Raw genomic sequence first — 23,443 nt, forward strand, 5'->3', positions numbered from 1 at the left:
GCCACCTCTGCTCTCTGCAGATCACCCACCCAGGAGATCTTGTTTGTTTTATTTACTTATTGGGAGTGTTGTTTTTTTTTTTTTATCTGTTCACAGTCCTTCATAAATATGTCCCTGTTAGCTTTTATTCATTTTTGTGTATCTTTTAGTTTGGAATTGAAGTTTGTCCCTTAGGTCAATGATGGCCTCTCTAATATGATTTATGAGAGTCACGGATAGCTAAAGATAAAATCTCAGCAACTTTGGAGTGACCTCCGGTTGTTAAGCCATAATCTGATCATTTACTCCTTTAAATGACGTTCAGTGATATCTGAAGAGGTAAAGTTAAATCATCCTGTAATAAAATTGATTTGGGATATAAGGAAAGAGGCAGGATAACTAGTAAAAATGGGACAATCTGTGCAAAGATGAAAATGACATTCAATGAAAAAAGACATGGTTTCAAATAAACCTACAGTACGTCAGACACTCAATTTGCATAACGAAAGATGAAAGGTTTCCATCAAAGAAACGCCACTCTTAGTTTGGGGATGCAGGGATGATTACTTCCACTACGTAGTCCTTCTTTGTATAAAATATAACAGACAATTCACCTAAGTTTATATGGCATGCATGTTAGTTGTTTAATAGAAAGTGTGCAAAAACAATACTTCTTAGGACATCTCTGTTCCTGATGTTTTCTGTGGAGAAGACTATCAACATTATAAAAAGCTGCAAAGTACAGCAGCTGTTTCTGGATTCCCAAACAGATTTGATGTGGAGTTTCCCTGAAGTCCCATTGCATGCATGGATTTTCCCCTCGGTACTCCATCAGTCCAGAAACAGAAACGTTAGACAAATTGCTCTTGCTCAACATGGGGAAGAACAGAATTTTATTTGAGTCACACTGACATCCAACTTAATCCTTCTGCTCCTCCTGGATCTATTTATCTTCAGAGTTCCTGTCTTTATCACATTTCTTTTTTCAAATATCATTCCTTTCAATGCAAATGTGTGGCTCAGTAGAATACAATATTACTCAAAACTGAAATAATCTCAGAAAAGTTCATCTAAAAAGTGAAACTCAGACATCACCTAGATTGTTTGCACACAGAATAACATATTTCATGTCTATTTTTGTACATTGTCATAATTGTAGCTTACAGCAACTGAAAACCTAAAATTCAGAAAAACATAAAATTATTTACAATAAATAAAGAAGAAAGCACCAAGGGTTATAACTGCTGCTTTTATAATTTTTTAAAAATGCACTTTAGCCTTCTATAGTGTATTTTCATTAATACATTATTCTAAAAGGAATACTGGGCCATCTCTTCAAATCAAAGGTCAAAGGTTAAAATATTCACATTTTAGATGGAGTTAATGAAATAAATTAATTTCAAATTATATCCTAATTTACTGTGATGCACCTGTATTACATTAATCTTCCCATTGCTCCTTTCAGATTTTCACACATTTCCATCTCTGTACTTTATCCATCGAACCTTTCTATAGCAACCTCTCTTTCTGACCAATCAGTGCAAGTCTTTTTCTCAACAACAAAATACTGTCCTAATGCTCTGTACCTCCCACTCTCCTCCACCTATTTACATTTTCTCCTCCCTGCCCAACTATCCAGCATCACCAAGGTAGTTGAGTATTTAAGCCTTGTTCATCCAGAAACTGACAGGATGAGAGCAGGTACTCGTTTTCTCCAGCATGAGCCACGTCTTGTTGCTCCACCTCACACTTTTTACAACCGCTGCCGCCATGATCATCCGTAACAGCAGCAGCAATGGTACTCCAAATCACAAGCTGCTCATTGCTTTCCAGGCTCCCTGGAACACGTCCTTCCCCTTCAGTGCTCGCCGGCTGGGCTCGGCCATACAGATAGCCGTGGAGAAGGTGAACAACAACCCCTCCTTCCTGGGCAACTACAGTCTGGATTTTGTGTACAAGGACACTGACTGCAATCCCAAAGAGTCTCTGGGAGGATTCATCCAGCAAGTGTGGAGAGAAAACGTGACGGCTCTGTTTGGCCCAGCGTGTCCTGAGGAAGCAGAGGTACGGTTCGGATCATATTTACGTTCGTTTTCTTTGTCGGTTGACAAGAAATGAATTCAGGTTAGGTTTGTAATGTGAAAAGTGGATGAAATATGTTTAAGTTGTTTAGGTCTCAAAAACATGTTTTGCCTTCTGATGCATTGATAATCTAAAAACAAAGCTTCTGTTTCTTAATTTTAGCTTATTTTTAGATATTTTCTTTGACATTTTTTCACGCATTCTTGTTAAGTTAGATAGGAAGAAAAACAAACTATATGTGGGTCATTCTGCAGGTGTGACCTTATTTTTTTCCCCTAATGTCATCTATAAAATCAAACCCCAGTAGATGTTTCTAAAATTATATTTTTATATGCTAAAGTGTTTATAAGGAAATTACACAGAGATGATAATGATGTCTTATTATTCCTATTTTCTACATTTGAATGGATACAAAGCTCACGAGATCTAGTGATGTGATTTGCATCGATAAATACAGAATGTTTAAATGTAAAATTTCCATAATAATACACTAAAATACCAATTATTTATTGCACCATCCTCAAACAACCAAAAAAATCTATACAGTAAAAAAGAATTCATCAATTGTTTGAGTCCTATTTATTGGTGGGATCGCTTTTTCCTGGACTGGCGACCTGTCCAGAGTGTTTCCCGCCTCTCGCCTGCTGAAAGCTGCAGATTGGCACCAGCACTCCTCCTAACCCCAATGGGATAAGGGTGTAAGAAAACGGATGGATGGTTGGATTTCTTTTTCCTGTTACGTTCAGATCAGCTTTGTCCAGGAAATATTAAGAAATATTAATTGAAAAATCCAAATCATCTTTCAGCCAATGCTTGGACACAGAGAGGAACAGAGGTACTTCAAGTGAGAATTAAAGAAAAAAAAAACATGGCTTCTCTGTTTACTCAGTCATGTTACATGTCAAATGTTACAACATTAATACTGGATTCAAAAAAGGTCTAAGTACATTTAAGAATTAATTGAATAAAATTTTGATTGTGATTGCATCCTTCTGTCTAAGGAAGGATTCAGCACAAAATTAGAAAATGATTCATCACAAATGGATATTAATTAGAGAATTTCCCAGCCTGCTGCGATGAATTAATTAAACTTTGAAAGTTTCAGGTCACCGGTCTCATTGCCTCGACGTGGCACATCCCCATGTTCGGCTATGTGAGCCAGTCTTCCAAACTGGAAGACGGTGAAATGTATGATTCATATATAAAAATCATGCCTCCTTTTAAACGGAGTGCAGAGGTTCTGGTGAAGGCCCTGGAGTTCTTCGGGTGGAGTCACGTGGCGATGATTGGAGGGGGGTTGAAGACGAACACCTGGGACAAAGTGGATGCTTTGTGGGAAACGGTGGAGAATCCCCTCAGAAGGCATTTCAAATTGACTGCAGAACTGAAGTTTGACACCAGTAATCCTGAACTCCTTTATCAGAACATCAAGTACATCTCGACAGTCGCCAGAGGTAAGGGAGGTGATCACTGAAATTTGCACAACTATAACCACATGTGGATTTTCACAAACTGAAGCTGGAGTCAGGCAATGGCAAACCTGACTCCATGCTTAAAAGCCGGCAAAAAACCAACTACCTAAATCAACTCTGCCATTTCTGATAGGAAGACGGAACCAGTTGTCCAAATACACACATGATTGTATTAACATACTTGAGCCTGTATGAAAATTGTTAGTGTTTCAGTTTGAAAAAAAATAGGCAACATATGAAAACTTGTGCTCTTATATTCATTCATTGACACGAACACATGGGACAAATGTTGGATAATTAGTCCTCCATAGAAAATGACAAATTCAAATTAATCTAAAATCATCACACCACTGATGAGTGGATATAAATCATGTCGATTACATTTTCGTTTTACCCTTACTCTTTTGTTTTTTTCAAACACAGCTCTACATTTGTTGTTTTTCTTCGACAATAAAACTGTTCAAAATCTGTCCTCTAGTTATTGTGGTGCTAACAAACAGAGAGGACTCCCTGGCCCTGCTGCTGGAGGCTGAGCGTCAGGGTCTGATGAATGGCGACTACGTCTTCTTCTTGATGCAGGATTTTGAGGTCAGTGAAGGAAAACAAATTCAACAGACGGCCACATATCCAACCATACAGACAGCAGAGCAAAGACAGGCCTTGTTTGAAAATATCACCGGGTAAAAGAGAAACGGTGGAAGGATTCTCTAAGTTCAGCTTATCATGGAAATCAAATTGACAGTAATATCGTGTTTTTATTTCTGCATTTTATCTGTTCACCCATTGTGGTAACATCATGTTCACAATTTAAACAGTACACATTGCATACCTGAATGAATTAGACTTTCCATCAAAGCATGCTGGATCACACTTATTTAAAGTTTGTTTGTACAGTGAAAACTAACAAATAAATTCAAAAATTCAATTTATATCTGGAAACAGATGCATATAAACAAGCTCTCTTTGATCGTGTTTATTTGTATCTATATGTTAGGTCTTAAAGCAACGACACAAGAGACTCAAATTAAGTTTTATTATTTCAATTTCTAAGCAGTTTTCTATCTAAGGAAAACCAACTGATTGCACCATCTTACGTTTTCTTTCAGAAAAGAACATGTAGCTACAGTAGTTAATCACTGTTTTAACACTCCAGACATTCATCATACCCCTCGTAAATTCAGATTAATTTACGAGGGGGAAACCTCCAGCAGAACCTGGCTCAGTGAGAGCAGCTCAGATTTAATCTTATCCAAGACAGACTGGTAGGGGTAACATGTTGTCCACATTTTTTCCCGAAGTTATGAAGTATTTTAATGCCATTAATAAATATTGGTGTAGTATTAATCAAAGTAAATGAGATCCCATCTCCAACTCATGTTCTGTGTTTCTTACTGTTTTCTCCTGAACAGGATAACTGGTGGAAAACTGCCCTGAGCAGCAGAGTGAAGCAGGATGAAACCAAAGCTTTTGACATGACATTCGTTATTGGTCAGAAGTCATATGAAGGATATGAGTACTATGATTTCTTCAGTCAGGTTTTTCAAAGACTGAAAGGACATCCTTTTTGGAGTAACCTGTCGTCTGAAAATGAGGTGTGCTGTAAACCGAGTTAGCAAAAATCCTAAAGGACAATGTGACCAATCAAATGTGACAACATTTTATTTTACTTTGAATCTCAGGTTAGCCCCTACTCAGCCTATCTCCATGATGCCGTACTTCTGTATGTGATAGGACTGAAGGAAGTTCTAAAAGAAGGAAAAGATCCTCATGACGGCCGACAGCTTCTGGAGAAACTAAAAATCAGAGATAAAATTCGATTTCATGGTAACTATAAATTCTGCTCACAATCACAAACTAAATATTTCACTGCACTGTTTTACCAAAGGTTTTATTTCACAGTGGATTTTCCCTCCCCGTGTGATAATAACTGTCTACAGTCTTTCACAGGATTTTAATGGTCACAAAACTCTTCAACTCTTGGGAGCAAAAACTCACCATCTGTGGAAAGAAAGCAGAACAAGTAGTAGTAACATAATCTAACACAAATACTGTGTGATGGCTTTTTAATTTGCAGGAGCCTCTGGACTGGTTCACTTTGATGAAGAGGGGGAGAGATGTATGGACTACTCTATTTATGACTTGCAGCGTGTAGAAGGCGGCAACATGTTTGTACCCATCCTGAATTTTGAAAGTCAAACCAAAAGTGTCAGGTAAAAAAAAAGGGAAAAAAAGTTATTATTAACACATGATTTAAAGAAAACACATTGACATTAGGGGTTGTGACAGGACGAAAAGTGAAAACTCTAAGGTGTTGATTTGTTTACGACGCGGTAAAAATCAATATAATGTCTGTAACAGAATCATTTCATCTCATGCAGACCAACATCTATGTTTGCTTCTGTTATTTGGCCAAAAGGAAAGCCACCATCTGACATTCCCGAATGTGGTTTTAATGATGAGCTCTGCGAGTGGCTGACCAATGGTAAAGTGCACTTCAGAATTGAGACGTATAAAAGAATAATAAATAAGTACATCAGATCTTTTCAGTACATATTATTTACTGTGATCATTTTTCTGAGACAACAGAAATTGCCCTGCTGGCTGTCCTTGTGACCTTCCCCCTCATTGGTGTAGTGGCAGTTTTGTGGATTGGGGTTCTCATGCTTCAAAAGTTTCAGCTCCAGACGAGACTGGATGACTCCAACTGGTGGATAATCAACTACAGCGACATCACCATCATCAGGGAGCCCTCAGTGCGAGCGCTCAAATAGTTAAAGAATCAAAAAAGATGGAATGTCTCCTTGATTCTTGTTCAGTTTCCAGATTGTTTGCTTGTCTACTTTTGCCCAGTTTCTGTTATTATCTCCCCCAGGGAAACCAGGGTGTATCTCAGAGCTCTACAGGTAGCCGCAGCGGGAGCAGCAGCTGTCAGAGCGCATTCTCCAGCCTCAGTTATAACCTCAGGGACAAAACTGGCAGAGAGCACATCTACACAACCATAGGCCTCTACCAGGTGAAAGGTTCTTCTGTCGGAAAAATAAATGCGCATTAAAAAGTACATAATTCTTTGACTAAGACGAGCAAAAATCATCCACTTAAGTTGAGTAATTCCTGAACAAACTGGCTTTGCGATTGCTTCTTACAAACAAAATGACTTTGGAAATTTTCTGAGAGATTTTTCCAAGGTACTTAATCTCACAAAAAGGGAGTGTGTGTCTGTCTATTGATATAACTTCTTCATGCTAACACAGGGAAATCAAGTGGCCATCAAGTACATGAAGAACCCTATAAACTGTAATTTCCAGAAGCCTTCAGTGATTGCAGAATTCAATCTGGTAAAGTTCCTTATGTTCTTTTGGATTTTTAAAATATATATATTGTTCTGTACATTAAGACTAAATATGTGAATTGATTTGAAATAAATTAATAAACTGATAAATTTGTAGTAAGCCATTCCTTACATATGTAACAATTTTACTTTTACAAACAAGACAGAACGTAAGTTTACATATCTGTCTTCTTTCAAAAAAATATGTTAGAAAACTACAAAATTACAGCTACTGTGTGCCTAACCATTTTAATATTTTAAGATAGATGAAGGAAATGAAACATGAAAACCTGGTCCAGTTCTTTGGCGTGTGCATTGAGCCACCGAACATCTGTCTAGTCATTCAATACTGCAAGAAAGGCAGCCTCAAGGTAAGAAGAAAATCTCAATTTCTTCAATTCGCTCTAAGTTTAGAAGCAAAATAAAGAAAATCCTCTGACATCATTTTATTCTGTTTCTAAAGGACATTTTTGGCTCTTCAGATGTTGATTTGGAATGGATGTTTAAGCTTTCATTTGCATATGACATTGTCAATGTAAGTATGTTTATTATTGAAGGTTCTAAAGTGCAGCAAGCTTTGTATTATATTGCTAATACCGAGCAGTATTTACATCTTTGTCATAAAAAAAAAATCTATTTTGTTATTCAGTTATATTATGTTTGACTGTTATTATTTTATTCTATTTTTAATTTTACCATTGACATGTGTTTGTAATTCAGGGAATGGACTTCATTCACAACAGCACCCTTAAATTTCATGGAAATCTGAAGCCCAGTACATGTCTGGTGGACAGCAGACTACAAATCAAGCTCTCTGGTTTTGGATTATGGGAGTTTAAATATGGAGGGAAAAACAAGCTCGGTCCAACGGAAAATCCTGATTATGAAGGTAAAGCTGACCTGAAATCAAATTTATGATATGATGAAAGAGCATGCTATTGCACATGAGGATATATGAGTTTGTCTCAGATCTGTACTGGACAGCCCCCGAGCTCCTCAGACAAATCGGACTTCCATGTAATGGGACACCCAAAGGAGACGTCTTCAGCTTTGCAATCATTATGTGGGAGCTCATGTATAACTCTAAAGGAGGTCCATACCAAGACATTAACCTGGACCCAAAAGGTTAGTTTTTGTTTGTTTGTTTTGTTTTGTTTTGTACAATATCAAATGCAATGCATAATAAAACTTACAGCTTGTTTTTGCAACGTAGAGATTACTTCGTATGGCTAACCAGTTACTGTATGAAGTAACTGGTTCAGACTCAATATGGAATCAACTGAGTGCTGAGTCAACTGAATCAATACTCAGTTGATTCAGTTGACTCAGAATCAACTGAGTATTTTGAAGAACTTAAATGTTTTACTGGGTTCTTTATTACACTGAATTTTCACAGAACGTAGTAACTAATCACTTCCCCACAAATTTAACAAGAGTGCCATTTGGAAGATACAGGTTACATTTTAGGGTTCACATCCTACTTTTCAAAGCTTACAGATTCATTTTTAAGATTTAATAGATAACTTTTCTCGAGATAAACTTTGTGTACACAATAAAATAAGAGTTCTGTTTTGAATCCTAGAGGGTACTTTCTCGCAACACACAAGTTACTTCTAAGAACAGACGGCTGACATGCTGAAACAAACAGGTTACAAGTGCAAAATTACAAGGGCCTTTCCCATGTCAGGCTGTTTTTGTAAAGCTTACAGGTTCAGATCACACAAGTAACCTTCTGAAACGTTTTGACATTTGGTGAGGGTTTTTACTGTTAAGGACTTGCCGCCATTTTAAATATAACAGTGTCCACAGTGTCCCATTGTCTCGCTCAGTTAATGGGAGAGATGCTTTTAGAGAAGCTCGGATCATGTCACAGTGGTACTGTGAAATGAATTAAAACACATCCAAATCACAAAATGTTTGAAATATTTAAAGCTATCTAATAAATAAAAGCCAAAGAGATGAGACAAATTTTTTAAAAAAGAAAAAAAAAGAAAAATTAACTAATTTGACACGTTCACCATTCTTCCTGTCTCTGTCTAAAAGTTTCTGGTGAATAAACAACAGGAACTTTATTGGGGAAAATATTTATCCTTGTAACATTTTTCACTGAAGTGGAAAGGCAAGTAATAATGATGGCCCAAGAAAATTAAACAATTTACTAGAAAATTGTCCTGTTGTGGAAAAGCAATTCAAAGGTGGGGCACTATGAAAAATCCACTTTAATGGGCTTATGTTATAGTGTAATTTTTTTCACCTGTTTGTCCTTCGGGAGCCCACTTTTATCATCAAATTTTGCACCTTATTTAGAAATTACTGAGACAATAAACTTGTATTTTGTAGGATATTGAAACAACAAAAAATTTTGAATTATTCTTGTTTTTATTATTATTTCTTAAAATAAACGTGCTGTAAACTTGCATGTTCCAAGATATTATAATGCAGTTGCGGACGCCTTTCCAAGGGGAACCTCTCAGACCAATGCTGTGCGACCAGCTGTGTGATGAGAAGGTCAATGCCTTGCTCAAAGCCTGTTGGAGCGAAAACCCTGACCACCGGCCACCTTTTGGGTCTATACGCAGGAGACTGAAGGACATAAGTCCAGAGAGGTATGTTGCCACATTTTTTTTTTTTCAGCAAAATCCATAGTATAGTTTTGATAATATCTGATACAAACGGAGGATACAGAAAGTCTACACACCCCTGATTAACTAGCAGGTGTTTATCGTGTAAAAAAGTAACTTTAGAACTTTTTTGACATTTATGGTGACATGGTTGGCTGTATAATTGAATTTGGAAATAAACAAATCTGTATAAGAAAAAAATATTAATAAGGTGCATTAACATGGTGAAATGATTGGATAAATAACATCCCTAATATTCAGGGATAAATAGTAAAACAGGTTTTATCATTGAAAACCTGTTTACAGCCACAGGATTCAAATTAACAATATGTAAATACAAAACTTGATAGAAAAGAAAACATCAGGATCTGAGTAAAACCTCCTAAACATTGTGAACGAATGCATACATAGCAAATAAATAATACATAGCAGCATCAAACTCAGGGGTTAGATTTCTGATAGAATGACTTTAAATTATTAAAGTACTAAATAGCTGTCAGTTTTGACACAAACCCTTCAAAATGCTAGAGATACATTTAAACTTTTAGCATCATCATGTCCAAATATAGGCATCGGCCACAATAACATAAGAATTACCTTCCAAAAAAAGAAACAAAAACGTTTTTCAATGAGAAAGCAGATCATCATCATTTTATCTTTTGTAGTCATGCGAATATCCTCGATAACATGGTGGACAAGTTGGAGAAGTATGCAAATCACCTTGAGGAAGTAGTGGAGGAACGGACCAATCAGCTAACAGCAGAGAAAGCCAGAGCAGACAAGCTTCTCTCCAGCATGTTACCTAAGTATCACATACACACACACACGTCTAATCCTTTTATATTAATGTTTTTTTTTTTTTCTAATCTGGACTCTTAGCCTTACCATGTCTTTTTGCCTTTAGATACATTGCAGACCAGCTGATGGCAGGAAAGTCAGTGGAGCCACAGAGCTATGACATGGTGACCATTTTCTTCTCAGATATTGTGGGCTTCACCTCCATGTGTTCCTCCAGCTCAGCAATGGAGGTGGTAACTTTCCTCAACGAGCTCTACAGCCTGTTTGATGACATCATCAAGATGTACGATGTCTACAAAGTAAGAACAATTCACTATGAATGGTTGCTTAGCATAGTATCCAGTTTCTTGACCATAATATGTACTGGAAAGCTACAAAAGAGGATTTAATTTAAAATAATAAAATTGATTGGGCATTGGTTGATACTGTTGTAAGGTTTAGTACAAGTCAAGGGTACAATGAAACAAACAAACAAAAAAAATTACAGAGTTGGCCACTGTTATGGGTGGAAGAAATGAAAGGTGGTTTATAAAATCCAAAGGAAAATTGGAGAAATGAGAAGAACAGAAAGGAACAGGAGAGAAGAGACGATTATTTTATGACTCAGACTTGGGCACATTAAACTGAAAAGCGCATTACTTTTAATAGGGAAACACCAGACAGAGAAATGTGAGTGTGGGAAAGGTGAGACAATTGGACCTGTAATTTTGTTTTGTTGCAGGAATGACCAGATTCAGACAAACAAGTTAATTAAGAATCATAATAACATAGCCATATTATAATATTTTTTAAGCACCGTAATTTGCATAATAGATCACATTTATTTATTTATTTATTTCATGTCAGTTATTTTCCAACTGCTAATAAAAATCAAGAAGAAGTAAATTTGGAACAAACATTCCAAAACAAAGATTTTGAAAGAGCACACTTTCCAAAATCTTTCCTGCAACAACTATCATCTGTGCGATTTTATCAGGTGGAAACCATTGGCGATGCTTACATGGTAGCAAGTGGCCTTCCCATCAGCAATGGCACCAAGCATGCTTTGGAAATATCCATGATGGCTCTACATTTCCTGGGTGCCATCCAGGTCTTCAGAATCCCTCACAAGCCAGATGAGATCCTGGCAATTCGGATTGGCATACACTCTGGTAACAGACTGCATCAACAGAAACACCTCCATTTAGCTTTTATATATATATATATTTTTTTAGTCTCTTGTCAAATAAGTTTTATGTGACCATCACAACCTGCAATATCTTCTATGTGAAAATGACCCACAGTTTTTAAACATTTGCAAATAAAAATGCATGTGTGTTGTGCATCTACATTCAGCCTGATTAATACTCTGCTTGCCCGATTAATAAATTTGAATCAAGGCAATGTATAGAACAGTGATTGAACTATGATAACAAAAGCTTTGCGTGTTTTATTAGTCTGCTTTGAGCTTCCCCACAACTAATGATCTCTAACAAATCTCAGAGGCCTTCACTAAACATTTTGACTCACACTGGGATTAAATTAAATGCAGGTGGACACTGTTTACTTATTAAATGACTTCTGAAGAAAAGTGGTTGCTCTGGATCTTAATTAGGGGTATCAGACCAAATGGGATAAATACAGTACATATAAGCAATCCTAACGTTCTGATCCTGATTTGTAAAAACTCATAAAAAGAAAATGAGACTTTTTGCAATGTATCTATTGTGTTTGTATGCTTTGTTAAATGACAGTGCAGCAACTGTTGCAACTGTTTGACATTTGTCAATGTAAACTGATATTTAGGAAGAATCCCAACACAAAAAAATGACTGATTTGAGTTCATTATTGCGAATGTTTGACTAACGTTTAGAGCTAGTGTGAAATAACATGATTTATTTCCACACAAACATTTCTTGAACTGTCCATCTGTACTCAACTGGTTCATGTAGGTCCAGTGGTTGCTGGAGTGGTGGGTACCACTATGCCTCGCTACTGCCTCTTTGGTGATACAGTAAACACAGCCTCTCGCATGGAGAGTAACAGCCTACGTGAGTTAAGACTTCTGCAAAAGTTACACACAATCCTATTCCACAGATGAGGGAACGGTAATTTATTGTAATACTTTTTGTAATGGAGATGCTCTAGCAGTTTCTGAGAGGGAGTGAAATCAAATCTGGCAAAAATGGAAGAATTTGAGTCAGCTGCAATTTCGTACATGTGTTAGCAAACTGTCTATGTGAATTTTATTTACAAGATGGTTCTTTAAAAGAAAGGGAAATGTTTCCACTAGTGGCAAAAAACACTAGTAAAACTCTTAATATCATTGCATTGACATTAAGACATAGACTTACTGTTTACCTCAAATTTATTGAGTAAGATAACACATCCACTTTGAAGTGTTGCACAACAATTAATACATTCCACGACTACAAAGTATGAATAAAGTCAAACTTTCTAGATTTTGCCATTAGAAAAAAGCTTCTGACTCTCACTCCAACTTAAATCTTGGTAACAAAACCCAAGATCTTGTTCGTTTGTAGTGCTATTATTTCAAAGATATTGATAAAAGTTTAAAGAAAAGTCATCCAATCAGCTGCTAATAAGCTAACATTAACATCTGTTACCAGACAATAATAAAATTCAAAAGACCTGATGACACTAGACAAAGTTATTGGTTTGATGTTACAGACATTTATTCTTTAATGAGTATAAATTCTAATTTGATGACATTCAGATGTATTCCTGTTACTATTTCATTTAGTGATGGTTTAGTAACCAAAGCCATTCTTTTTATTGCATACAGCACTAAGGATTCACATATCTCAGTCCACCGCTGACATTCTTGTTCAAGCTGGATCCTTTGAGTTGAAAGAAAGAGGGGACATCGAAATGAAGGTGGCTTGTCAACATTTTTTTTTATTCTTTTTTTTTTGAGATGTGCGTTGCTTACTTTATGAACAGAATACAATTTTCTGTCAGGGAAAGGGAGTACAGAAGACCTATTGGCTGCTGAACAAAGCTGGATTTAATCCTACTTTGAATTCCCTCGGCTCACTACAGGGTGACAGTCTCAAGGTGCAAATGGAGGTAGGTTGAAAGAAAAACATTGAGTATTAAACAGTTCCTTATTTTCGTTTTTTAATGATTCAATTTACAACACAAATTCAACTTAAATTGTTAAAAAAAAGCATTTAAATAGAATCCGGGTTTCCTGCACTTTTTAATCATCCACTTCTCATGCTTTAGGATCTATGACTTGCTGCACCGCTTTCAAATGCAGACACATTTTAAGAGCAATTGGTCCAAATAAGAGCTTATTTTCTTACTAATTCCCACCTCTGACATGCAAAGACATGAGGACATATCCACAACTCTGCACAATTCCAAACAATCCTTTTTATGTAAAAAAAAAAAAAAAAAAAACTGATTCCGAGCATTTTATGCCATAATATGACAGACAGGTGAAGAGGGCAAATACAACATCAGAACATTATAACAATATTATAATGTTTCCAAATGTATTTTAAATAACACAGAGACTTGATAATGATTTTGCAATTTATTTCTATTCTTTTCCATCAGATCCATTTTAGTTGCAATTTTCTATGCCACATGCAGAGTTAAGGAATTGCCTTTGGATGGTTTTCAGTTAAAAAAAGGTTTTGAATATTTTCTGTCATTTATTTTGAAATGTCTCCTTAATATTGCGTGAAAGTCTGTCTATGGTGCCATGCACAAGTTTTCACACTCCTGACCTCTCCCACATGTTATTATATTGCAACCAGAAACTTCTGGGATTTTATGTGATAAACGAACATAAATGATCAAATAACCGTAAAGAGGAAAGAAAGGATAGATGGTTTAATTTTAATTTTTTTAATAAAATAAAAATCTGCAAGGGGTTTTTGCATTTGTATTCCACCCACTTTGGTTTGATACCCTTGAGAAGTTACCGTCTTAGAATAATAGAGTCGACATGTGGGTAATGTGATCTTAGCATAAATCCAGATGTTCTGGGAAGGCCTCAGAGGTCTATTAGAAAACAATATATAAAAAAGATCAAGGAACACAGCAGACAGGTCAGAGATAAGGTTGTGGAAAAATTTAACACATAGATGAAAATGTGCTTTACAAATATGCATAGCATGTATTTGGTTTATCCCATGAGATCCTAGAGCATGTCAGAGTACACCCACAAATTTCAATGTATTTCAATAAACACTGATATTTGTGGTGGTACTCCAAAATACTGTAAAAAAGTTGAACCGGAATAAAATTTTTTGCATGGCAACATCTGCCCAGCATGCATAGTCTCCTGAATGCTTTGCTCTTTTATCTCTTTGTTACTTCTCCCTTCCAAAGAAACAAGAAGTGATGAGATCTGCAGTTGCAAAGTCCCAATTAATCCGGTGCAAATCATCGATGACCACAGTGCATGTTTAGGTGTTGTAAGAAGAGGCAGGATGGTGTTCTCTGTCTCACACACTGTTTCACGAAGTGATTTTATTCCATGTACTTGTTGCAAGAATGACGACATCGTTGATGACCTCTTCAACAGTAGAAAGAGCTGAGGCTCTTGTCGACAGATACTTACTTTTTTACAAGGGAATGTATCACCAACAACATTGCTATAGGTGGTGATGTAAGACATTTCATTTTTACATGTTGGTCTAATAAGTAAAAATATTCCTATCTTGTTGCTGTTTCAAATTTTTTTTAATCATAGTTTCGACAGGCTAGTGAAATGTAAATTATATTGGTAACTATTGTAAATTGGCCGATATCAATACAGACTCAAATTGTCATATGGGTACATACCTAATTTCAACTCACAGGATATTGATTCTTCTAATTCAGTAAGAAACATGCAGATATTTTTGAGTCGACTGCAAAAATCAGCTGTTTAAATTAATGTCCACTGTGACAGAAAGATAGCCTCTCTTTGTTCTCAGCTTAAAGTGCAGATAATGAAGCGACCATCTCATAAATGACAGAAAGTCCTGTGCTGATCTGAACATTTGTGAAGTTTTGACAGTTTGGCTTCATGTTGCAGAAATAAAAAGCATGAAAACATACCTCAGAAAGATATACTATTGTGAAATACATGTGTAATAAAACATTTATCTCCTCTAGATTAAACTTTTTATGACTAAAATGAATTATGTTTATTTTGTTTTTCTCTAATGCATCAGCACTTCTGCTACCTCATTTATGTTCTTCTTGATTTGGTTGTATTCTTGTTCCTGAACTGTAATTATTTACCTATAAAAAGGAAATACCAACAATAAACTTTTTGGGGGTTTTTTGCTTTCAAGAAAACAGAAAAACATTTTTAATTATCTTTATTGGAAATAAAAGTACACGTATATTTTTTAAAAAAAAAAGTCTTTCTAGACATACTAAATGCAAATCAGTCCTTTAACTGGGGAATGTATTCATACGCTCCCTGAGTCTTGGGGTGACACTTCGCTTTGTGACTGAACATATATTGTATACTCAACAGATATTTATTGTTTTATATTTCCGATGTGTTTACTAAATCAAAGAAAATGTTCATTGTGACCATAAGTAGGATGAGAAGAGAGGTCCCTGAAGAGACACAGAAAAAAAAAAACTATTACAGACAAACTAAGAAACAATGAACATTTTTCACAACATATTTACCAGTAGATTTCTTCCCCTTTCAACCCACTTTTATAAGACAATATTTAAACATAATGTAGAACAGAAAAATAAAATACATCAATTAATCTTTGTTGAAATTCAAAAGTTTCATTCTAAAAAAAAAGGAAAAAAAAAAGAATGATAGACCAGAATGTCACTGTTCAAACACAATTCAGCCAGGTTTTGTTACTTCCTGTGTTTACCTGTTGTGTGCCCATTATTAGAAGACTCGCTGGCTGTTAAGAAATCAAGACAATAGTGTGTAAAATATTAGCTATTTTATTTAATTTCAGTTTTATTTCAGTTTTAGTGTGGTTATTCTATTATGTAAACATATGATAGAACAACCCAACTTACTGAAACATCATATAAAAGAATGTATGATACCTTTAATCTGAAACTCAGTGGTGAGGATCCCTCCACTCGGTTCTATTTCTGATGACAGGGACCTCTTAGAGCACGGACTCTTCAGAGAAAAGCAACAATATTAACTTTTGACAATGTTAATGAGTTCCATTTAATCTACATGATGACTAAAAACTCACCTGTTTAGAGTTTCTTTTGTACCTCAATAAATCAAATACTAACTTGAAAAAATGCAATATTTCAGTTGTTGAATTTTGCGTTTTTATGACGTAAATCAATTTGATCGGCCTTGTTGCTGAAATGTGCAATGCGAATAAACCTGTTCATTAAGATATGTTTGAAGACCATTGAAGTCTTTTCATGTTTGTGATTACATATGTGTAATGTACTCACAGGCTGACAGACCAGCCTCTCTGCATCACAGATGTGGACCTCACAGTGGAGCCACACAGTGGACACCTTCTCCAGTCGCTGGAAGCGGAACGAGTTGAACTTAAACGTGGAGCGGCTATCTTTGGCGTTATCGAAAATGGTCACCGTGTAGTCAGCAGGACAGCTGGCAGAAAACAAAAATGTAGAGGTTATTACACAAACAAATAACATTCAAGGAATGGATTCTTATCGACAGACACTAAATGTGTATTCACCTGTTGATAATAAGACTCCACCTCTTTCTGTCTGTTGAGTAAGGAGTTGGAGTCGCCCAGCAGTTGTTGATAACAACTTTGAACCTGGTGGTTTAATACAGTTGGATTCAGCATTTGGTATTGTGATTATATGTTATTTCAAGTTTAATCATTAAAGAAAATGCCTGTATACCTATTACTTAGACCTTTTGCTTCAATACCGATAAAAACTTCAGAGCCAATCTCAGAGGTGTCGATCACGTAGGGAGCGTCCTTAGCATACAGGAACTTAGAGTTCTATGAAATACAGGATTTTCGGTGCCCTTTTCATCATGCAGTCATTTTAAATGAAAGAAAATAAAAACTCATGCCCACAAAACATGTGCTTCCAGAAAGACATTTTTGTAGTGAATTTCAGAAGTGTCGTCCAGGAGAGGAACTGAAGCTATAATGCAGCAACTCACCGTGAACACGTTCATAGACAACTGTGATCTAAAAGTCCCTAAACTCCCATTGTTGACATAAACTGTAGCAACTCTAGAAAAAGCAGAGGGTTTAGTAAAAACACTACAAGTCATTGTGTCAGCATGCACAGATGCTTCAGAGTATTTTTGGTTGAATGGTGTCTTGAGCTGGTGCTTACCTTTGACTGAACACTGCGTTATTAACCAGGTAGGCGGCTCGGTACACACAACTGAAGGTGTAGTTGACCGGCTGGTTTCTGACTGTCAGCGAAGTATCGTTGGATACGATGGAGTTGTAGAAGATGTACTTCGCATCTTTGCCTGGCATATACTGAAGGGAAAGAACACCAGGAAAAGCGTTGGATGAGCTTATCATCGACATTGCTTTTCTTCTTCTGCATGTCCGTACCTCAGATTGTGTGCCACAGTACGAATGGTTTCTCGGTGTTAGATCTGGTATAATGAAGCGGTAGTACCCTGGGCTGTGTATTCCAGTGTAACACACTCCACCGAGGGACAGCTGGTCTATCTCCCAGCCATAAGGACACTCTGGCACATTGGCGATGATGGCGTTAGGAAAACAGGAGACTACAACATAGTCTGAAATACAAATCAAACAGACTTCAAATGTACCAGGCATTTTGTAACAACTTTTATAATGAGCTAATTTTCCACTTAAAAAGTTAATCTATCAAAAAATAACTTTAAAAAAAAGATGGCTTTTTCTCAGTTTCTTGACAAGAGTTTTATTTCTTTAATTTTTTTTAGTCTGACTTCAACACTTAACTAAAGACGAAAGGCAAAAAAAGCTATTTTTACTATTAAAATCAATCTTGAATTATTTCATATTTTGGACTTAAATGATTTGCAAAAAAAAATAAATAAATAAATATAAGGATCATTTTCAATTTTAGGAATTTTCAGCAGTTCTGGTTGAGTCTAATAAGAAAGTGAAAGCGTATATTAGCCTTTTGACAAATCTGGTCTTTACCTGCTTTTTGTGGCGCGCATGTCAGTGCAACAGGTAAACTCAGTAACAGTGCAACAAATGAAGCCATGGTGAGATGCTGCAAAGGAAAATTGAGAATTTGTAAAAAGAAGAAAAAAAAAAGAAAGAAAAAAAAAAAACGAAACATTTTGGGATAAGATAAAGTCTGTAAAAAAAAAGAAAAAAAGAAATTGTGTCTCACCTTACAAAGCTAACACCTTTAGCCCGCTGAATGTCAGAGAATCACCATATCTCTTTTGCAGGCTGTCTGTAAACTAGCTCTGAGTCAACTCCAGGAGGCATTTTATACTGTGGTAGATAAGGGTAAACGGCTTTCAATCATTCTCCTGTCTCCAATTTTCCCACTGGCATGACTGGTTTAAGAGGTCCATTGTGAAGCTTTTCACAAAAGCCCTCTGTGCTCCTTAGACTGAAGACTCTTAAATGACCATTAGTGTTACCTATTCTGCAGATTGGTGAAAAGAAACATCCAAGGTTTATACAATGGTCACTGAGAGGTTTTGAATTAAAGGCTGACAATAAAGGGTGGGATGGAAAAGACTCAAAGTGTGACGTTTTCGAAGGGAAGTCACATTCTGTAAAAACTTAATATTATATCAATATTCACACAAAAAAAAATAAATAAATAAAACTTTATGAACTCAATAAAAGTTATCTCAACATCTGAAACTTTCCTGATACTTTAGCGGTTTATTTTCAATGTTTTATAAGAAATGTTCTTTTTTATACAATTTTGCATGCAAACTTCTAATTTTTGGTGTTTAATAGGTCATTACATGAGGCGCAACTGTCTTATCTGTATACGACAGAGAACTGAAAATGTTTTTGCTCCCTACATTTATTCTGTTTTTACTTCGTTGTTACAAATGATGTTTCCTGTCAAACAGTTTCAATATCAGATAACGTTAATCCATGTTAAAACGAAAGGGTGGTTCAGTTTAACGAAAAATTAGCCCTCCATAAATCTATCAACTGGCTATGCCACCATGTCAAATTGAGAAATTGTCCAAAACAGAACCTTTCTGATAACAAGACAAGATCTCAAAAAGCAGCACATTATAGCTGAGCCCAAAGAAACTGAAAGTCAGGAAATACTGACATCTATCAGCTATCTTGGGAAGCCGTCTCTTAGTGTTGGAATGCCATCAAACAGTGATAGCCAACATCCACAGGTGAAGTTAACATGGAACTCAAGTAAAAACTTGCAAGAGTCACTGGCCTACCCAAACAACTCCAAGAGCAAATCCAGGAATAATCCACAAAAGAATAACATCTAAAGCCCTGCAGGTAATGACAGGGTGGGCCTGTTTTGCTGCTTCAGGACCTGAATAACTGCATCATAATTGATGGAACCATTAATTTTGAGGAAGAATATCCAGACTTCAAACTTAAGCTAACTTTGGATACACAGCAAAATAAAATAACAATAATAATAATAATAATAATAATAATAATAAATAATAATAATAATAATAATACAAAGAACCAAAGCCAGGTCATTGGAGGGGCTCAAAAACAAAAATATAAAAAGTTTGAAATCATCATCTGGAATCAACACTTTGCATGTGCTTAAACTAGTTTTGTCTGCCATTTATTTTGATGGAACATGGAAGAAATTAGAAAAATAGTCCAATAAATCTGATTGCATGACCTGCATGTGTCCAAACAGAACTAGTACTTAATTGAAGGCGATACCATTCAATTCTAAATACACAATGATTTTTTTTTTTTTTTTTTATGACACACTTAAACCCTTAACAGCCTATTTAGTTTTACCAGCACCACTTTATGAGATTGTTAAAAAGAGAAACATGCCGAGAGGGTTCGACATCTGGGTCCTTTTGGCCTCCATCACATGAGAACCCATAAAGTTGCATATTGAATAGTGTAGTCTCTTATTAATCCCACAGTGGATCAAACAGACACGTAAAGATACTCTAAAATGTGATGGTGGCTCAGATATGGTGAGGCATACACAGAGAGCAGTGTTCTAGAGTTCAGCTGATAGGCCTCTGGGTTTGTAGCACTGACTAATATCAGGTTCCTCAGTCTTGTGCCATTAGATATCACTTTTGTTTGGCCTGGCTTTCTTGTGTGTGTGTGTGTGTGTGTGTGTGTGTGTGTGTGTGTGTGTGTGTGTGTGTGTGTGTGTGTGTGTGTGTGTGGTGTGTGTGTGTGTGTGGGCGCGTGTGTGTGTGTGTGTGTGTGTGTGTGTGTGAAATCTGCTTCCTTATTGGCTTGTTTTTATGCTATAGACTAGCTGTCTTATGGTTTTCTTATTAGTCATTCCAACTAATAATTAGTAACATTGGCTTATGTCTTAGAATGGCTCTTTTTCATTGTTTCTCAGTTACATTTGTTAAGCCACTAGATACCTGTTATTTGCACCAGACTTTCACTTCTAAGATTTAATGCATTTTCTTGCCTCAATATCAAAGTCTCTTTACCATTTTTATAAACTCTGAACAATGAGAAGACACCAAAGTTGCTCACAGAAAAACTGCACTCAGTAACCTTTTATCTGAAAGAGTCCAGCTACAGACAATTAGCATCTAAATGGAGCGACTGGGGGAATGGTAAAGGTTTGACTGAAGAAGATACGGATCTATCAGAGAGCGCAAAGGGACAGCTAGTGTTTCAAGCACCTGTTGATGCTAACAATTGAGAGTTGCTGGATTCCTCCGCGTTATGCAACTGAACCAGGGGATCCAAAAACGTGCGACAAGAATTGTGCTTAGAAAGGAGACAAAGTAACTGTTCATGTCTTTTCTTGCAGAGAATAGTGGGCAACATTTTGAGTCCGCAGATGTGTCAGGCTGGTAGAGACATACCCAAATAAGAGTCAACACAGAATATAAAAGTGTTTCTACAAAATATTTAATCAGGGGTCTGATTACAAATACATACCACACTTTTATTTTTCATTGAAAACATCACTAAATACGCAAAGAAGGTATTTTATGAGACTGAAGCCTTGTTCAAACCAGCTACATGAGCAAAGTAGTGCTTTTATAGATATTCACTACATTAATCTATCAGAATCTTTCAAAACAGAATATGGAAATACAAACATTTATTCTGTACATCATATTTACATAATAAATAGATTTAATCTTGAGGTCTTGTGTTAAGGTTTGGGCCCTTGGCAGGTCCATCTTGTCCCTTCTGGTTGGTAAGTAAAGTCCTTCCTGAAAGATGAGAAACATTAAGTTATGTTTTGATCATCCAATATTTTCTTCCAAAATAAATGAAATAAAATTCAAAGAACATTGTAAGAAGAGTAAAGACAGTACTTTTCTGCTAATGTTTAAGTGGATTTTTAAATATGGATAAATAAACCCTTGAGCTTTGAGAATTTTTATTTTTTTAAATTTTATTTCATTTTACGACTTTCCATGTGATTCGTTGTCTGTTAGGGGAACCACTTCAGTTTAAATGGGAGTACTCACTCTCTGCGGTTCTGCCTGCTGTTTTCCCGACACAGCAGACCTTCCTCGCACGGGCAGATCTGGTTGATGCTGAACGCCAGGCCACCATCAGGAACATAACAACTCTCATGGCGAGCCAGGCGCTTCTTGCACACCATCTCGCCATGATGTCGAGCGCAACACATCAAAGGCCCACAGTCTCTGTCAGATTTGCACCTGGAGCCTGATTCAGAAAACAAAGGAATTAGACAGCAGGTTGGCTGCGCTTTTTTCAAAATGTTTGGAGATTACATTTTGCAGGGTTTATAGGGCTTTATGTTCTTCTCAAAATTTGAAATACCAAAGTTCACTACAGACATTTTTACCGGTTTAAATATGACGCTTGACTGAAAAAACTTTAAAAAAGGGAACACGTAAAGAAGATAAGATAAAAGGACATATAGAAGGAAAGACAAAAAGAGAGAAGGAAATGTGGAAAATATAGAAGTAAGGAAGGAAGAAAGGAAATAATGAGAAAAAGGCTGCATGGAAAGAAAGGAGGATGCGAAGAATGAAAGAAAAAGGACGGAATGAAGGAAAGAACACAAAGAAAAGGGATGATGGAAGGACATAAAAAAGGAAAGGAAAAAGAAAGAACCTACTTATCCAGACCTGGAAAATACTGAAAACGAACCCCATACTTTCCTTGAAAAGGCTTTGAGATTTGATTTTATGTTCATATCCTTACCCTCTTGTCCATTGGGAATGCTGCGATGACACTCGCCAAACATGCAGAGGAGTCCACGGACACACTGAGTATCCCTCCTACAGTACTGACCCTCTCCACGTAAAGGCACACAAAGACCGAAGTGACGATCACACGAGAAACCGCGTCCACAAGTTCTGTCGCTGTCGCACTCAGTCTGCACACACACACAAAAAATGAAGTTCTTAAAAATTCCTGTTCAAGATGTGTAACTGAGTACTTTTACACAACAACGCGTTAAAACAAAGGTTAGAAACTCTTACTGTGAGTGCTTTGGCCACAGGAGAGTTCTCTCCAAGAGGTTTAGCTCCGTCTTTGGGAGGGCCGTGAGGCATGTTGAGCATCCAGGCCCAAATACTGGCGTCAGTACCGGAGAAACACACAAACAGGAGAACCAGATTCATTTCCCCCAACATCCCAAAGATGCAAAAAGATAAGTTATACAGGCTGCCTCGGAATTGGGAAAAGAGAAACTTCAAGAAGGCACCGGCTTTTTCTCAGAAACGACTGAGGTGATCCATGCAGTGACACTTGCCAGCTTCTCTACCCGTACAACCTTTATAGGCCGACAAAGCTCAACTTCCCCCTCACTACGCTGTTTGTCCAAGCAACAGGGTAGGAGGAGACAATTAGTTTTTAATGGATTAACTTATTGCCTGAGCTACCCCCTGCAGACAGAAAATACTGGCCAAATGACAAGTAGCAAAGCAGCAAATGAGGGGAGATGGGGCTTTGACAAGAGTTTTTGACAATGCTGCCAAGACAAGCACCACCTCTGTGTGGTTATCTCAGCTAGACAAACAAACAAGGAGGACAAAAGACGACAAATGCATGACATGTTTCACTGCTCACCGAGTGACAAGTGCTGCCACTAAAGGT

The 23,443-nt window shown here is 36.6% G+C and overlaps 3 protein-coding genes across 6 annotated transcripts; 1 reads left to right on the plus strand and 2 right to left on the minus strand.

Moving 5' to 3' along the window:
* Positions 1–1,665: 1,665 nt before the first annotated feature.
* On the plus strand, positions 1,666–17,114 carry gucy2g (guanylate cyclase 2g). 4 transcript variants are annotated; one of them, XM_055042875.1, is made up of 22 exons: positions 1,666–2,043; positions 3,167–3,515; positions 4,012–4,121; positions 4,943–5,125; positions 5,213–5,357; positions 5,608–5,743; positions 5,912–6,015; positions 6,120–6,286; positions 6,406–6,546; positions 6,785–6,868; positions 7,128–7,232; positions 7,325–7,396; positions 7,582–7,750; positions 7,831–7,986; positions 9,290–9,467; positions 10,148–10,288; positions 10,387–10,579; positions 11,257–11,431; positions 12,212–12,310; positions 13,066–13,157; positions 13,242–13,349; positions 16,688–17,114. In XM_055042875.1, the coding sequence occupies exons 1-22, from the start codon at positions 1,699–1,701 to the stop codon at positions 16,781–16,783; spliced, it is 3,348 nt and encodes a 1,115-aa protein (XP_054898850.1). In that variant the 5' UTR covers positions 1,666–1,698; the 3' UTR covers positions 16,784–17,114. The 4 variants fall into 4 exon arrangements, with proteins under 4 accessions (XP_054898850.1, XP_054898848.1, XP_054898849.1 ...); XM_055042873.1 differs by lacking the exon at positions 16,688–17,114 and adding an exon at positions 14,625–14,807 and having other exon boundaries at positions 1,682–2,043; XM_055042874.1 differs by lacking the exons at positions 12,212–12,310; positions 13,066–13,157; positions 13,242–13,349 and having other exon boundaries at positions 1,682–2,043; positions 16,688–16,777.
* Positions 17,115–17,116: 2 nt separating this feature from the next.
* tectb (tectorin beta) lies at positions 17,117–18,697 on the minus strand. The gene is made up of 5 exons (XM_055042899.1): positions 18,573–18,697; positions 18,374–18,449; positions 17,792–17,982; positions 17,562–17,713; positions 17,117–17,455 (listed from the first exon to the last, which is right to left on the minus strand). Exons 2-5 carry the CDS (start codon positions 18,438–18,440, stop codon positions 17,284–17,286), a joined length of 582 nt encoding a protein of 193 aa, XP_054898874.1. The 5' UTR covers positions 18,441–18,449; positions 18,573–18,697; the 3' UTR covers positions 17,117–17,283.
* Positions 18,698–21,836: 3,139 nt separating this feature from the next.
* Positions 21,837–22,980, minus strand: LOC129368325 (dickkopf-related protein 3-like). Its single transcript, XM_055043250.1, has 3 exons — positions 22,828–22,980; positions 22,547–22,721; positions 21,837–22,042 (listed from the first exon to the last, which is right to left on the minus strand). Exons 1-3 carry the CDS (start codon positions 22,978–22,980, stop codon positions 21,837–21,839), a joined length of 534 nt encoding a protein of 177 aa, XP_054899225.1.
* Positions 22,981–23,443: the final 463 nt, after the last annotated feature.

Source organism: Poeciliopsis prolifica, unplaced genomic scaffold (assembly GCF_027474105.1).
Source record: "Poeciliopsis prolifica strain line A6 unplaced genomic scaffold, Auburn_PproV2 SCAFFOLD018, whole genome shotgun sequence".
NCBI classification, from domain to species: Eukaryota; Metazoa; Chordata; class Actinopteri; order Cyprinodontiformes; family Poeciliidae; genus Poeciliopsis; species Poeciliopsis prolifica.

Bases quoted from the DNA above. Each gene is read 5' to 3' on its own strand.
- gucy2g (XM_055042875.1), top strand. From the start codon at position 1,699: ATGAGCCACGTCTTGTTGCTCCACCTCACACTTTTTACAACCGCTGCC. The intron at 6,547-6,784 runs GTGAAAGGTTCT...ATGCTAACACAG, and splicing joins CAACCATAGGCCTCTACCAG to GGAAATCAAGTGGCCATCAA. The intron at 6,869-7,127 runs GTAAAGTTCCTT...ATTTTAAGATAG, and splicing joins TGATTGCAGAATTCAATCTG to ATGAAGGAAATGAAACATGA.
- tectb (XM_055042899.1), bottom strand. From the start codon at position 18,440: ATGGCTTCATTTGTTGCACTGTTACTGAGTTTACCTGTTGCACTGACA. The intron at 17,983-18,373 runs GTAAAGACCAGA...TTTGTATTTCAG, and splicing joins ATGCGCGCCACAAAAAGCAG to ACTATGTTGTAGTCTCCTGT. The intron at 17,456-17,561 runs GTAAGCACCAGC...TGCTTTTTCTAG, and splicing joins AACGCAGTGTTCAGTCAAAG to AGTTGCTACAGTTTATGTCA.
- LOC129368325 (XM_055043250.1), bottom strand. From the start codon at position 22,980: ATGTTGGGGGAAATGAATCTGGTTCTCCTGTTTGTGTGTTTCTCCGGT. The intron at 22,722-22,827 runs GTAAGAGTTTCT...GTGTGTGTGCAG, and splicing joins CTGTGGCCAAAGCACTCACA to ACTGAGTGCGACAGCGACAG. The intron at 22,043-22,546 runs GTAAGGATATGA...TTTCTGAATCAG, and splicing joins CATTCCCAATGGACAAGAGG to GCTCCAGGTGCAAATCTGAC.